The sequence below is a fragment of the Cervus canadensis genome, chromosome 3 (assembly GCF_019320065.1).
Source record: "Cervus canadensis isolate Bull #8, Minnesota chromosome 3, ASM1932006v1, whole genome shotgun sequence".
NCBI classification, from domain to species: domain Eukaryota; kingdom Metazoa; phylum Chordata; class Mammalia; order Artiodactyla; family Cervidae; genus Cervus; species Cervus canadensis.
The window spans coordinates 98,250,601-98,264,692 of record NC_057388.1 but is presented as its reverse complement, the minus strand read 5'-3'; the positions used below and the strand labels follow the sequence as shown (position 1 = coordinate 98,264,692).

At 45.1% G+C, this 14,092-nt stretch overlaps 1 protein-coding gene across 3 annotated transcripts in view; it reads left to right on the top strand.

Moving 5' to 3' along the window:
- Nucleotides 1–3,629: 3,629 nt before the first annotated feature.
- Nucleotides 3,630–14,092, top strand: part of SLC37A3 (solute carrier family 37 member 3) — a 55,781-nt gene continuing 45,318 nt past the window's right edge. For all 3 annotated transcript variants that reach the window (XM_043463867.1, XM_043463866.1, XM_043463869.1), the window contains exons 1-3: nucleotides 3,630–3,762; nucleotides 11,801–11,961; nucleotides 13,313–13,424. In XM_043463867.1, coding sequence (XP_043319802.1) covers nucleotides 11,873–11,961; nucleotides 13,313–13,424 — 201 coding nt within the window. In that variant the 5' untranslated portion in view covers nucleotides 3,630–3,762; nucleotides 11,801–11,872. The remainder of the gene's footprint in view (nucleotides 3,763–11,800; nucleotides 11,962–13,312; nucleotides 13,425–14,092) is intronic.

Sequence of the window (14,092 nt, the reverse complement as noted above, 5' to 3'; positions counted from 1 at the left end):
TCCCAACCCAGCGATTGAACACAGGTCAGTCAAATATATTTACTTCAGTACAGTGACTGAACAATCTCTGCCAGCCTCACAACTCTGGAAAGTTTCCTCCAGGACCTGGGAGCCATCTTTTGAAATACAAACATCCAGGGAGATATCACCCCTAACTTCCAGTTCCTATGGGTGGAAGGGCCCTAAGTTTTCCATGGGAGCCTTGCTCCAGTTTGCAAAACCATCTCCTGTCCTAATGTTATAGCCATGCTTTCCGGGAAACAAACTCACTCAGAAGGACAATGCAGATAGTGGAGTGCAGTTTATTACACCGGCGGGCCCAAGGCAGAGTCTCCTCTTAGCCAAGGGCCCCGACCAGCATTTGTGAAAATCTTCTATACCCCATGTGGATGTGTCCAAACCCACCAGCCCAAATCCCTTGAGGCTTACAAAGGAAGGGTAAATACAATCACAATAACCCCATCATTCACGTGTTATGTGTTCAAACAGTTAATAATCAATAAGCCTGTGGTTACATTCCGATAGATACTGTCCGGAGGCAGGGGTGATTAGAACCTGGATGTGATCTTCAAGATTCCCCTGCCCAGAGGAGGTCTTATCCTTCCATTGTCATTCCCACAGGCGCTAAGCACAGAGTTCAGAGTCCATTGGAGAGGCAGCCTAGCTCGATCAGCACGGACAGGCCTGAGATGGAGTCCAGGCCCTATGAATTCCTTCTTCACTAAAGGTGTGACAAATTTGTTTCTTCTCTGGATAAGCCAGTACAGATGGTCTTCCCAATGACTGTGATGAAGTTAGGAGAACATAAGGTCCTGTTGAGTCCTCTTGAAACCGTGTAACTCAGATTGGTACTCGAACCCATGGTTTTTTAACTCAAAAAACTAAAATCATGGCATCCAGTCCCATCACTTCATGGCAAATAGATGGGGGAAAAGTGGAGACAGTGGCAAAATTTATTTTCTTGGGTTCCAAAATCACTGTGGATGGTGACTGCAGTCATGAAACTATAAGATGCTTGATTCTTGAAACAAAAGTTATGACAAGCCTAAACAGTGTATTAAAAAGCAGAGACATGACTTTGCTGACAAAGGTCTGTCTAGTCAAAGTTATGGTTTTTCTAGAAGTCATGTACGAATATAAGAGTTAGACCATAAAGAAGGCTGAATGATGAAGAATTGATGTTTTGAATTGTGAGTCCCTTGGACAGCAAGTAGTCATGTATGGATGTGAGAGTTGGACCGTAAAGTAAGCTGAGCACTGAAGAATTGATGCTTTTGAACTGCGGTGTTGGAGAAGACTCTTGAGAGTCTCTTGGACTGCAAGGAGATCAAACCAGGAAATAAACCTGAATATTCATTGGAAGGACTGATGCAGGAGCTGAAGCTCCAATACTTTAGCCACCTGATGTGAAGAACTGACTCACTAGAAAAGACCGTGATGCTGGGAAACATTGAAGGTTGGAGGAGAAGGGGACAACAGAGGATGAGATGGTTGGATAGCATCCCGACTCGATGGACATGAGTTTGAGTAAGCTCCGGGAGTTGGTGATGGACAGGAAAACCTGGCGTGCTGCAGTCCATGGGGTCGCAAAGAGTTGGACATGACTGAGTGATTGACTGAACTGGAGAGCAAGGAGATCAAGCCAGTCAATCCTAAAGGAAATCAACCCTGAATATTCACTGGATGCTGAAGCTGAAGCGCCAATACTTTGGCCATCTGATGTGAAGAACCAACTCATTGGAAAAGTCCCTGATGCTGGGAAAGTTGAGGGCAGGAGGGTGACAGAAAATGAGATGGTTGAATGGCATTACTGACTCAGTGGACATGAGTTAAGTGTGGCATGTTGCAGTTTATGGGGTTGCAGAGAGTTGGACATGACAGCGACTGAACAACAACAACACATACCTGGTCTCAGGACTTAATAAAGGTCAGGTTCTTGATGTCTCATTTCAGGAAGAATTCAGTGAGAGACAAAGTAATAGGTAAGGAGAGGATTTATTTCGAGAGAAACACTCCACAGAGTGGGGCCATTTTAGAAGGTGAGAGGCCCTGAAATGTTGTGTGGTTTGTTTTTAACAGGCTGGGTAATTTCAAAGGATAATGAGTGGGGGAGGATTATTCCAATTGCTTCATGGGAATGAGCAGGGATATCCAGGAATTGGACTACCACTCACCTTTTGGTCTCTAAGGTTGGACTTAGAACTGTCATGGCGCCTGTGGGTGTCATCATTTAGCGTGCTGATGTGTTACTGAGGCTCAAAGTCTGTTGCTGTTGTTTAGTCACTAAGTCGTGTCCATGTGCGACTTTTTGCAGCCTCATGGATTTCAGTTCGCCAGGCTCCCTGTCCTTCACTGTCTCCTGAAATTTGCTCAAACTCAGGGGCTTGTGTGGGTGCCTGTCATTTAGCATGCTTCTGTGTTACAGTGAGCATATACTGAGGCACAAGGTCTAATGGAAGTCAACTCCTCTGCTACCTTGGACCTATTTGGTTCTAATCAGTTCATGTCGTGTCCTTGGGCTACGTCACGCTTTTGAAGGGTGTGCCCTGCCCCCTTCCCTCCTGTTTCACTCTCACTTGAGGACTAGTGATTATCTGAGAACTTGTATGGTGAGGGTAGAGTCTGCTTGGCTATGTAAGGGAAGGTTCTTTTCTGCCTTTCCGACCTCTTAGCATCGCAGAGGTCGCATCTGTGCATCGTAGCCTGGTTCAAAGCTTATTCAATAATAAAATTTTTCTTAATCTGCCATCTTTGTGGAGTGGTTTTCTGAGTTGGAAGACTTGGGGGGAAAAAAAATTCCCTCGCTGTCGAAAGGGAGCCCAGGAGAGCAGAACACTCTTGTTTGATGTTGTGTGTTACAAGGTCTTTAATTTTTGCTTGCGTCTCAGTCCTGACTATTCATTGGAAAGACTGATGCTGGAGCTGAAGCTCCAATACTTGGGCCACCTGACGTGAGGAACTGACTCATTGGAAAAAACCCTGATGCCGGGAAACATTGAAGGTGGGAGGAAAAGGGGGACAGAGGATGAGGTGGTTGGATGGCATCACCGACACGATGGACATAAGTTTGAGTAAGCTCCGGGAGTTGGTGATGGACAGGAAAACCTGGCCTGCTGCAGTCCATAGGGTCGCAAAGCTTCAGACAGGACTGAGCGACTGAACTATCAGGATCTTAACACTTTCATTTATTGTTTCAATGTACAACAGTGAATGATACCAACGGACTAGTAGCCCTGTTTTTATCAGCAACTGCATTTATTAAAAAAAAAAAAATCTAAATCTTACGCTGTCATGGCAGGTCAGTAGCACACAGTGTGAGTCTCTCAAAACAAAAGACAGAAGAAAGTTTTTTGAAAAAAGATGATCTATACATCATTTCTTCGCAGATTGTAACTTCTGTCTCCGTCGCTGCCTCTTTTTCTAAGAGTCCTGGCCGATGACCGTCCGTCCGCCCCCGACTTCTCCCTCAGACCCGCCCGGTTCACCCAGGACTTGCAAGGCGGCCGGAAGTTAACTTTCTCCGCTCCTCTCTCTGTTCCCTCCCCTGCGGCCCGCAGGTAAAGAGGCGCGGTCGGACTACAACTCCCAGCATGCCGCGGGCACCCGCGTGTCACGTGAGCGCCCGGAAACCCTGGCCGCGGCGGCCCGGGTGAGGTGGCGGCGGGAGTGGTGGGGTTGCGGGCGAGGCTGAGCAAGCGTAGCAAGCCGAGCGGCCGGCCAGGAACGTGACGACTATTGCGGGTCTCGGGTGCGCGAGTGGCGGTGCGTAGGGCCCGTGCCCAGAAGGGCGGGAACCCGGTGTGGGGCAGGGGTGGGGGCGCCGCAGGCGAGGGTAGGTCCGAGGGGCTTCCAGGCTCCCTGGGAGCCGGGGCGGATAGGCTGATGGTGGCAGCCGGTGGGTGTGGCGCGGCAGGCCGGGCCGGCTGCCGCTCGTTTCCTCCACGCTGGGCCTGGCTTCTCGGCGCCCAGGTGCTCCGGAGCCTGGCGAGGCCGGCGAGGACCGCAGCGGAGCGGGGCGAGGGGATTGGAGGGCCTCCGGGGAGAGCCTGGCCCCCAGCCAGCGCGGCGGCGCTTGTGCAAGTAAAGGGCTCCTCGTCTAGACCAGGTGAAAGGATCGCTCACACGTAGGGCGAGGAGGCTTTTGGAAAGGATGTATGGAGGCCAGAGAAGGAGCAGAGTCTTAGTGGAATAACTGGGTTTTGCTTTTTGGCAACAACCGTGGGTCTCAGCCAGGAATTTGATCTGTTTGCTTTTTCGTCATTAACTCGATATTCTTCTTTGCCGAATGTGGTCTGTTTAGTCTCACTTTTGACGGGATTTTGGGAATGTGCCTGCAGAGCTTTGGTGTTTCTAGAAATTAGGCGATTGCCTGATAATTTACAGAAATGATTATAGGGAGTTAGTGGGGTCAGCAAAGTCTAACTCTTAATGGCCATATGCAGAGGAACAACTAAGCCCATGTGCCACAACTACTGAAGCCCAAGCGCCTAGAGCCTGTGTTCGGCAAAAAGTGAAGCCATTACGAGGAGAAGCCTGTGCACCGAAACTAGAGAGTGGCCCCTGATCACTGCAACTAGAGAGGAGCCCGTCCCCGCTCCCGCACCCCTCCCCCCATCACGGCAGCTAGAGAAAGCCTGCACGCTGCAAGGAAGACCCAGAGCAATCAAAAATAATAATTTATAATAAAGATTAAGAGAAGGCTGTCATCTGGACTTAAGATGGCCCACACACACAGCATGAAAGTTCCAGCTCGAACAGCTTTCTTCAGTGTTTTGATGCCTGAATTATTATTTTTTTCCATTGTTGAATGTTTGCTGTATGGCAGGCACTATGCATAGAACTCTTTTTAAATGATCTCATGTAAATCCTTCAGTGAGGAAATTGAGACTCAAAGTGTGAAGTCGAGGGTCTTGGATTCTAGCTGGAACTTTCATGCTGTTGTGTGGGCCATGTGTGACTTCAGATGACAGTCTTCTCTTAATCTTTTTTTATTACTAATTTATTTATTAGTTTTGATTGTGCTGGGTCTTCCTTGCTGCCTGCAGGCTTTTTCTAGTTGCCCTGATGGGGGGAGGCGGGGCTCCTCTTTAGTTGCAGTGATCAGGGGCCACTCTTTAGTTGCGATGCACAAGCTTCTCCTTGTAATGGCTTCACTTTTTGCCGAACACAGGCTCTAGGTGCTTGGGCTTCAGTAGCTGTGGCACATGGGCTTAGTTACTCCTCTGCATATGGAATCTTCCTGGACTGGGGATCAAACCCATGTCCCCTGCATTGGCAGGCGGATTCTTATCCACTGCTCCACCAGGGAAGTCCTGTTAATCTTTGATTTCAGTCTCTGCATCAGAAAATAACCCCAAAAGGATACTTTGAGAAGCTCAGAATCGGTGTGGTGAATTGTTGCTGACTAGCAGTGTGTATTAGTCATTGTCTCAGGTTCTGATTTGTCTTGTTCATCAGTGATAAGGAAATGTCAGCAGTGACCTTTACCTTGACTGTAAGTCCTTTGTCTCCCGGAGAGGGAAAGATTTCTATCTTGAAAACTACTGTCTTTGGAATATGTTCAGAATAGGTAGGAAGAATGTGGTTTGGGGAATGCTAGAATGAGCTGAGAGAATTTTCTAGAAAAGTGATAAGTATTTTACATCTGTGAGTGAGTGAAAGTCGCTCAGTCGTGTTAGACTCTCTGCGACCCAATAGACTATACAGTCCATGGAATTCTCCAGGCCAGAATACTGGAGTGGGTAGCCTTTCCCTTCTCCAGGGGATCTTCCCAACCCAGGGATTCAACCCAGGTCTCCTGCATTGCAGGCAGATTCTTTACCAGGTGAGCCACAAGGGAAGCCCAAGAACACTGGAGTGGGTAGCCTGTTTCTTCTATTTTTTTCCCTCGTTGCATTCATGCACAATTTTAATTCAATTCTTGGAACACCCAAGTAGGTGAGTCAGTGACAATGTTAACAGTGGATCTTCCCAACCCAGGAATCGAACCGGGGTCTCCTGCATTGTAGGTGGATTCTTGACCAACCACATCTATGGTAAGGAAAAATTTGAGAAAAGAGAAAAATTACAGGAAGGCTTGTGTGTGTGTGTGTGTGTGTGTGTGTGTGTGCACGCTAGATGTAAAATAGTGAAACCTTGTAGGAGGCTGTTGCACTAGACTTGATGGAAGAGATGGGTGATTGATTTTGGTAGTGGCGTGGGGATGGATAGAAGAGGATGCATTGGGGATGAACTTTGGAGGTGAAAGGATGGATTTAGCAATGGGTAGGATGCAGAGACTCTTGAGAGTCTATTGGACTGCAAGGAGATCCAACCAGTCCATCCTAAAGGAGATCAGTCCTGGGTGTTCATTGGAAGGACTGACGCGGAAGCTGAAACTCCAGTACTTTGGCCACCTCATGCGAAGAGTTGACTCATTGGAAAAGACCCTGATGCTGGGAGGGATTGGGGGCAGGAGGAGAAGGGGATGACAGAGGATAAGATGGTTGGATGGCATCACTGACTTGATGGACATGAGTTTGAGTGAACTCTGGGAGTTGGTGATGGACAGGGAGGCCTGGCGTGCTGAGATTCATGGGGTCGCAAAGAGTCGGATATGACTGAGCGACTGAACTGAGGATGCGGAAGCTGAGAGGTAGGAAGAAATGAGGGTTATGTGCTAGTTGCCTTGGTGGTACCATCTTCTGAGGACAGTGCTGGTGAGGGACAGGTTTAGAGGGAGACAGTGAAGAATTGTGTTGTAGCTCCAAGGATGGCCAAGTGGTCAGTTGGCTGTCATGTTGGAGCCCTGGACGGTCCGGGTTAGAGCTGGTGCTTTGGGAGTCGTTGGCAGAAAGCCATGGTACCAGATGACGGGGAGACAGAGGTTGGAAGTTAAGAGAGAGCCATGTAAATGGTTATCTTAGAGGCTGAGAAAGCAGGTCGTTAGGGAAGCAAAGACTTGCTGGGCAGTGTTGCATGCCCTTTGAGGTTTGTGGTTTTGAATCTAAAAAGCAAAACCAGCCCGCTCATGTGATTTTTCTCTGGCGAAACTCCACCATTTAGATGCAGAGGAGGAGGCCAGAGGCAAGCCAGGAAAAAAGGCTCATAAGGCAGATAAGCCTAGATTCTAAGTTGGGAAAGAAGAGGAGGAGGACAAGAGGAGGGTCATGGATGAAAACATGGGGACGTGACCGAGTTGGGAGCTTGCTGAGGTAAAATGACTGAGTGGAGAGTTTGAAGTAAGCAGTTTTCTGGAAGGAAGGAAAGTTGGATGTTTGAAATCCAGTTTGGAAGGTGAAAAGGCAGACATGGCTTAGCTGGTAAAGAATCTGCCTGCACTGTGAGAGACCCAGTTTCGATCCCTGGGTTAGGAAGATCGTCTGGAAGGAAATGGCAACCCACTCCAGTATTCTTGCCTGGAGAATACTGGATGCACTTAGCGCTGACTGGTTGAAGCCCTTACTGTTGACTGGAAACTGGCTGGGTTTTGACCACAGAGTGGGTTTTTCTTGTGCAATAGAAGAGAAGATTGGTGGGGAAGAGGCCAAGGGACTGTGGGGTTATCCCCTTGGGTGTTGACAAGAGACAGAACAGGGGGACAGTGGGAGAGCAGGGGACAAGAGCTGGGAGGGGCAGTGGGCAGCAAGGCCCAGGAGCTTCAGAGAAGCTGGGGTTTCGCCAGGAGGAAAAGTGGTTGTGAGAAGTAAGATTGCTTCTCCCTGAAAGACCCTGGGGGGAAGTGGTGTTATCTAGGGGCAGGCAGGAGTCCACCAGGGTAAGTAAGAAAGGCAGGAACTTGCAAAACAGGGTCCTGATACACAGAACTTGATTAACCACTTCTGTCCATTTCCAGAGAGCATTTCCTTTCTGCAGTGGGGTGGGGTGGCTGGGCGAGGTTGGGTCTGATGAGATGGAGGTGGCAAGTGGTCACTTTTTCTGCCTTTCCTCTTTGCAGTCTGTTTCCCCCCAAGAAAACTTTAATTCTTATATTTGAGTTGGAATGGATTCTAAATATGTGTGGAAAGTGAAATTTGTGGAACGTCTTATATTCCAAGGCAGTGTTTATAAGGGGGAGATTCCCCTCTGCTTGGACGTGTCACAGGTGAAGCCATCTTTCATTCAGCCTGGATCACATGATACAGAGTATTCCATTCTGGGAATTCCATTCCACCTTGTGTGGAAGATGCTGTGGGGCTCCAGAAAGCTTCCTGACAAATCAAATGAGTTAGTGATCTCGATCGTGCCTTGAGAAGTATTATAGAACAGGGCTTGATGGTTCTTTCTGATGGTAAGGACCTAAGTTCTTTTTTTTTTTTTAGGACCTAACTTCTTATATGTTTAATTTTTTTGAAGATCATTCTTATTCTCCCATGACATTTGTATATTCAGTATTCATGGATTAAGAAAATACTAAATGACCAGTTTCTATTAATTCAGAAACACTTAAAATGAATTTTGGTTTTTATTGATTATAACAGCACTTACACTTGAAAAATGTTAGATTTATTCAATCTATACTAAGAGCCAGAAAGAAAATGGTGTAAAAATAGAATGTGCTTGATGGACTCAGACTTGGTAAAAACTCTGTGCTTCCCAAGGGCCCCAGAGCTCACAGATGATCAGAAATCACTTCTGTGACGTAGGGCATATAAGTACAAGGTATTGTTAATGATTATAATTACCTAGGACCAGGTGTTGTAATAATACTCATTTTAAATGGCTTTCTGCCAACGTCAGGTGAATGTTTAAAACACTTTCCCATTGTAATTATGAAGCATTTTCTCTCCCGTCACTGTAGCTAAGGAAAAAGTGGTTTATTTACAAACTAAATCTGCTGCTAAGTCACTTCAGTTGTGTCCGACCGACTCTGTGCGACCCCATAGATGGCAGCCCACCAGGCTCCCCCGTCCCTGGGATTCTCCAGGCAAGAACACTGGAGTGGGTTGCCATTTCCTTCTCCAGTGCATGAAAGTGAAAAGTGAAAGTGAAGTTGCTCAGTCGTGTCCAGCTCTTCGCGACCCCATGGACCACAGCCCACCAGGCTCCTCCATCCATGGGATTTTCCAGGCAAGAGTACTGGAGTGGGGAGGAACTAAATCTAGGTAGTCTCAAATATCTTAGTAGTCGTTTAAAACCATTGGGCTTCCCAGGTGGCTCAGTAAGTAAAGAATCCGCCTGCAGTGCAAGCCTGCTTGCAATGCAGGAGACCTGGGCTTGATCCCTGGGTTGGAAAGATCCCTAGGAGAAGGAAATGGCAACCCACGCCAGGATTCTTTCCAGATGGTAGTCATTTAAAACCATTATTGTTGCTTACAGCCCTGAAATCCTCAACCATTATTGCCGAAGCAACGTAATCGAGGTCTGTTGGAGCATATATTTTTGTAATTATTATCTTACCTGATTAATTATAGAATTTTGTAACCCATGCCCTTTTCTGAAGTATTCAGTCCAGTATTTTGAGTTGTGAATGTGTTCAGTTCAAAGAACTAGGATTTGTAAAGAATGGTTAAAGCTTGGAGTTGTTTCCCTTGGGCGTCACATTTAATTTGGGGGATGGAGGTAAATTTAGCAGTAACACTAGTAGCTCTTGGGTTTGTCACTTCCTGGAATTATAGACAGAAAGTTCATTTACATTTTTGTGAGTGGAAATTTATAATCTTACTCGGCTCATAATTTTGTTAACATTTTTCAAGGAGAATGAGTATATGAAATTAGCTACATATTCCTGTTACGGGATTAACCGTGGGCAAATCAGTGACCGAAATAATTATCTTAATACCTTGCATATGTTGTTTATTGTGGTCTCATAACTCAGAAGAGACAGGCCATTTTACAAGTGATGTATCTGTGAATCAGAGAGACTGACTAGTCCTAAGGCTCACAGCCAGTTGGTGAATCAGCTATCGTGTTTATATAATTTTTGTGTGTGTGTGTTTATATAATTTTAACCACCTCAGCTTTCTACTTTTTATTGCAAAGTTTCAAGAATGGCCTTTCAGCTGGGTATCTTCAACATTTAAGGTTTTCAGTTCACCTGCCAAGCAGTAGTATAAATTATAATAAAGAACAGGATTATAAATAGCAGGTACAGGGAACACAGCCTTGGGCAAAGTCCTGTGATAAATTGACTTTGGTGTTGGGAGCTCTTGAGTTTGTCTCCTACCTTGACTGTTTATAATACACGATATTTATGTTTAAAATACAAGATACTTTGTTAATTTTATTTTTTCCTACTGTGCAGATAAATCACAGAACTTTCCCAACCCTGTGGATGTTTTCCACAGTAAGATACACTTTTGTTGTAGAACTTTTAGGGAAGTATATAGAAAACTACCTATATTCCTGCTACCCAGAAAGAGCTATATATTCCTTATATACTTGTAAATATTATGTAAACCTAGAGTTTGGTTCAGAGAAGGCAATGGCACCCCACTCCAGTACTCTTGCCTGGAAAATCCCATGGACGGAGGAGCCTGCTGCAGTCCATGGGGTCGAGAAGAGTCGGACACGACTGAGCGATTTCACTTTCACTTTTATGCTTTGGAGAAGGAAATGGCAACCCACTCCAGTGTTCTTGCCTGGAGAATCCCAGGGATGGGGGAGCCTGGTGGGCTGCCGTCTGTGGGGTCGCACAGAGTCGGACACGACTGAAGTGACTTAGCAGCAGCAGCAGAGTTCGGTTGATTACATTTATATGTCGTATCCTACTTTTTTCACCTGACATTTTCTCATGTTATGAAGAAGTCTTAATTGCCTTCCAGTGCAGGGGATGCAGGTTCGATCCTTGGTTGGGAAACTGAGAACCTACGTGCCTTGGAGCAACTCAGCCTACTGGCCCCAACTAGAGAAAGCTCGGGCGGCTCAATGAAGACCCAGCACAGCCAAGAAAAAAAAAGTCTTAATCATCATGTCAAATGATAAAATATTCAGCCAGATGTAATTCAGCCACTGTAATTTGTTTAATTGTTCCCATCTTATTACATGTTTAGGTTGTTTCTGCAGACTCATAACTGGAGACAGTAAGTTTAGATGCTTACTTTATGCTTAATTATTCTTGGATGTCAGAGCATGGATGAGACTTTCTGAGAGGGCAGAGGAGAGGTGAGACAAAGTAGTGGAAAGAGATGGCAGAGGAATGGCCCTGTTTCCCCCGTTGCTTTATGACTGACACAGAGTTTGTTTCTTCACATAAGAAGAGATGACTTTTTGTGAAAACTTCCTTTTGTATAGAGTTGAATGTATCTTGTAGTTCTTTAGGAATAGATCCCTGACGGTTGAATTCTTTTTTTTTTTTTTTTTCGGTCAACGGCTCTTGATGAACATGGCCAGATCATCTTCCTGTAAAATGTGTTAATTTTCACTTCTGTCAGCAGTGTATGAGAGTTTAGGATCTTTAGATCTTGAGCTACATTGAACAGTCTTTTTAACTGTGCAAACTTTTTTTTATTACCATAATTGGCATTTCTTATGTTCTAATGAAATTAGAACTTTTGTTTGATAAGTTTAATAGCTGTTTCATTTCTTCTCAGTTGTCTATTCATTTCCTTTGCTCATTTTCGGGTCTGAATTAATGATTTTCCTGTCAGTCTGTGTGAGAGTTCATTCTGTTAGGATGTAATCTTTTGTCCAGGATTTCTTTTTAAAAGACTGGCTAATAGCTCTAAAACATAATTATCAATCTGGTTTTCTGGTGTCAACTAATCCATGTGATTCCCCCCCCCCCCCAGGCCTGATTATATAGTGTTAAGTCTAAATAATTCCCGTTTTTGGATAATATGCCTATTATGAGTAATGTTAATTATGTGTTTTGTCTTTCCAGAAAGAAGAAATGATGTAAACCATTCACTATCCAGACTTTAAGGTCACAGTGAGAAGGAAGGTCAGGAGGAACATGGCCTGGCCAAATATTTTTCAAAGAGGAACTCTGCTCTCCCGGTTCAGCCATCATCACGTGGTCGTGTTCCTGCTCACCTTCTTCAGGCAAGTGGACCTCCGAAGCTCTTCTCTTGTTGTTCTTGTTTTCCTTTTGAAGGAGCTGTTTGTTGCATGGCAAGATTGGCCTGGCTAAAGGTCTGCTGTTCTTTGTGATAGCTCTAGTATTGTGCTTCTCCATTCTCTCCTGCATTTGGCAATGTTTGAAGACATTTTTAGTTGTCACGCTGGGGGAATGGGTGCTGCTTGTATCTAGTAAATAGAGACCAGGGATGCTACTAAACATCTTACAGTGCCTGGGACAACCCCGCATGGTAGAGAACTTGGGGACACCAAAATGTCAATACGGCTTCCCTGGTGGCTCAGACGGTGAAGAATCTGTGTGCGATGCAGGAGCTGCAGGTTTGATCCCTGGGTTGGGAAGATCCCCTGGAGAAGGGAATGGCTACCCACTCCAGTATTCTTTCCTGGAGAATCCCATGGACAGAGGAGCCTGGCAGGCTACAGTCCATGGGGTCGCAAAGAGTCGGACATAACTGAGCAACTAACACAAAATGTCAGTATTGCTGTGATTAAAAAACCTTGATCTGATATAAAGTCCTTTAATTGTTAAAACCAGGAGCTTGAAAGCAAAGGATGTGCATTTCCAGGGAGTGCTCTGTGCCTCATTGAGCAGTAGAGATGGTAGGAGACCTCTGTGAGGAATTTTGGTTACTCTTATGAGAGCTGCCCAATCAGCATGACCGAAGAATAGACTGTCTGACTCAAGGGCCCTTGGTCGCTCTTGATAGTGGTCTGTTGATGATGTCAGCCAGACTTTTTGGTGTTAGGGGCACAGTATTCACAAATTCTGTGACTCAGTATTTTGACTATTTCTTCTGAGTAGATTTTATTTATTATTAATGTTTATTGAAGGCACCACAAATAATTTTTTTTTCAAGGCAGAAACTAGGAAAATGTTTTTCTAATTATATAAGAGTTAGTAGGTAATTTTAGATATTTGCTTTACAGGAAATCCACTTGTGAGGGGTTGAGGAAAAGACAGGCCTCAAGGAAAAAGCTACTGAATGGCTAGTGTAGGGAGTGGCCAGAGGTTGCTAAAGACTTGACCTTACAGAACTGCAACCATGATTTTAAGGGTTGGGATCTGTCACATCTCCATCTTCTAGGTCCAGGGACCTGTTACAGGTGAACATGGGGGTTTATATGGAAAAGACAAGTTAATTGCTTCTTTGCTTAGTGGAGGCTGTTTTAATGGATAGTTCTTATAAAGCAGTACTCTTTCTTTTTTAAAAGAGAAGAATTCTAAAATTGGGTCAAACATGGCAATACACCTGTGATTTTATCGAATGTGTTTTCTTTTTTATGCATTCAGCTATATTTCCTCTTTCTTTTGTAGTTACTCGTTGCTCCATGCGTCAAGAAAAACATTTAGCAATGTCAAAGTCAGTATCTCTAAGCAGTGGACCCCAAGTGCTTTTAACAAGTCAATTGAATTACTGCCTGTGGAGGTAAGCAGAAGAAAGAGCTGGGATGAATTTAAGAAGGGAACCTTGTCCACCCATAAATTAAGTTCTGTTTTATTTCATTCATCCTTTGGATGACTTACTCTTTCCTGTGATATAAAATCCAAACTGTTCTGCCTGCTTTCTTAGCTTGCTCTGATTTAGGTCTGTTTTACCATTTCAACCAACTTATTTCTCACTGTTTTGAAATCACACAATTCTGTTTTTCTTATTGTTTAGTGGCTAAGTCACACCTGACTCTTTGTGACCCCATAGACTGCAGCACACCAGGCTCCTCTTTTCTCCACTGTCTCCTGGAGTTTTTGCTCAAATTCATTTCCATTGAGTTATTGATGCCATCTAACCATCTCATCCTCTGCCACCCCCTTCTTTTGCCTTTGGTCTTTCCCAGCATCAGGGTCTTTTCCATGAGTTGGTTCTTTGCATCAGGTAGCCAGTGTTGGAGCTTCACCTACAGCATAAGTCCTTCCAATGAATATTCAGGGTTGATTTCCTTTAGGATTGACTGGATTAATCTCCTTGCTGTCCAGGGGACTCTCAGGAATCTTCTCCAGCACCACAATTCAAAAGCATCAATTCCTTGGTGCTTAGTCTTCTTTATGGTCCAACTCTCACATCTGTTCATGACTACTGGAAAAACCACAGCTTTAACT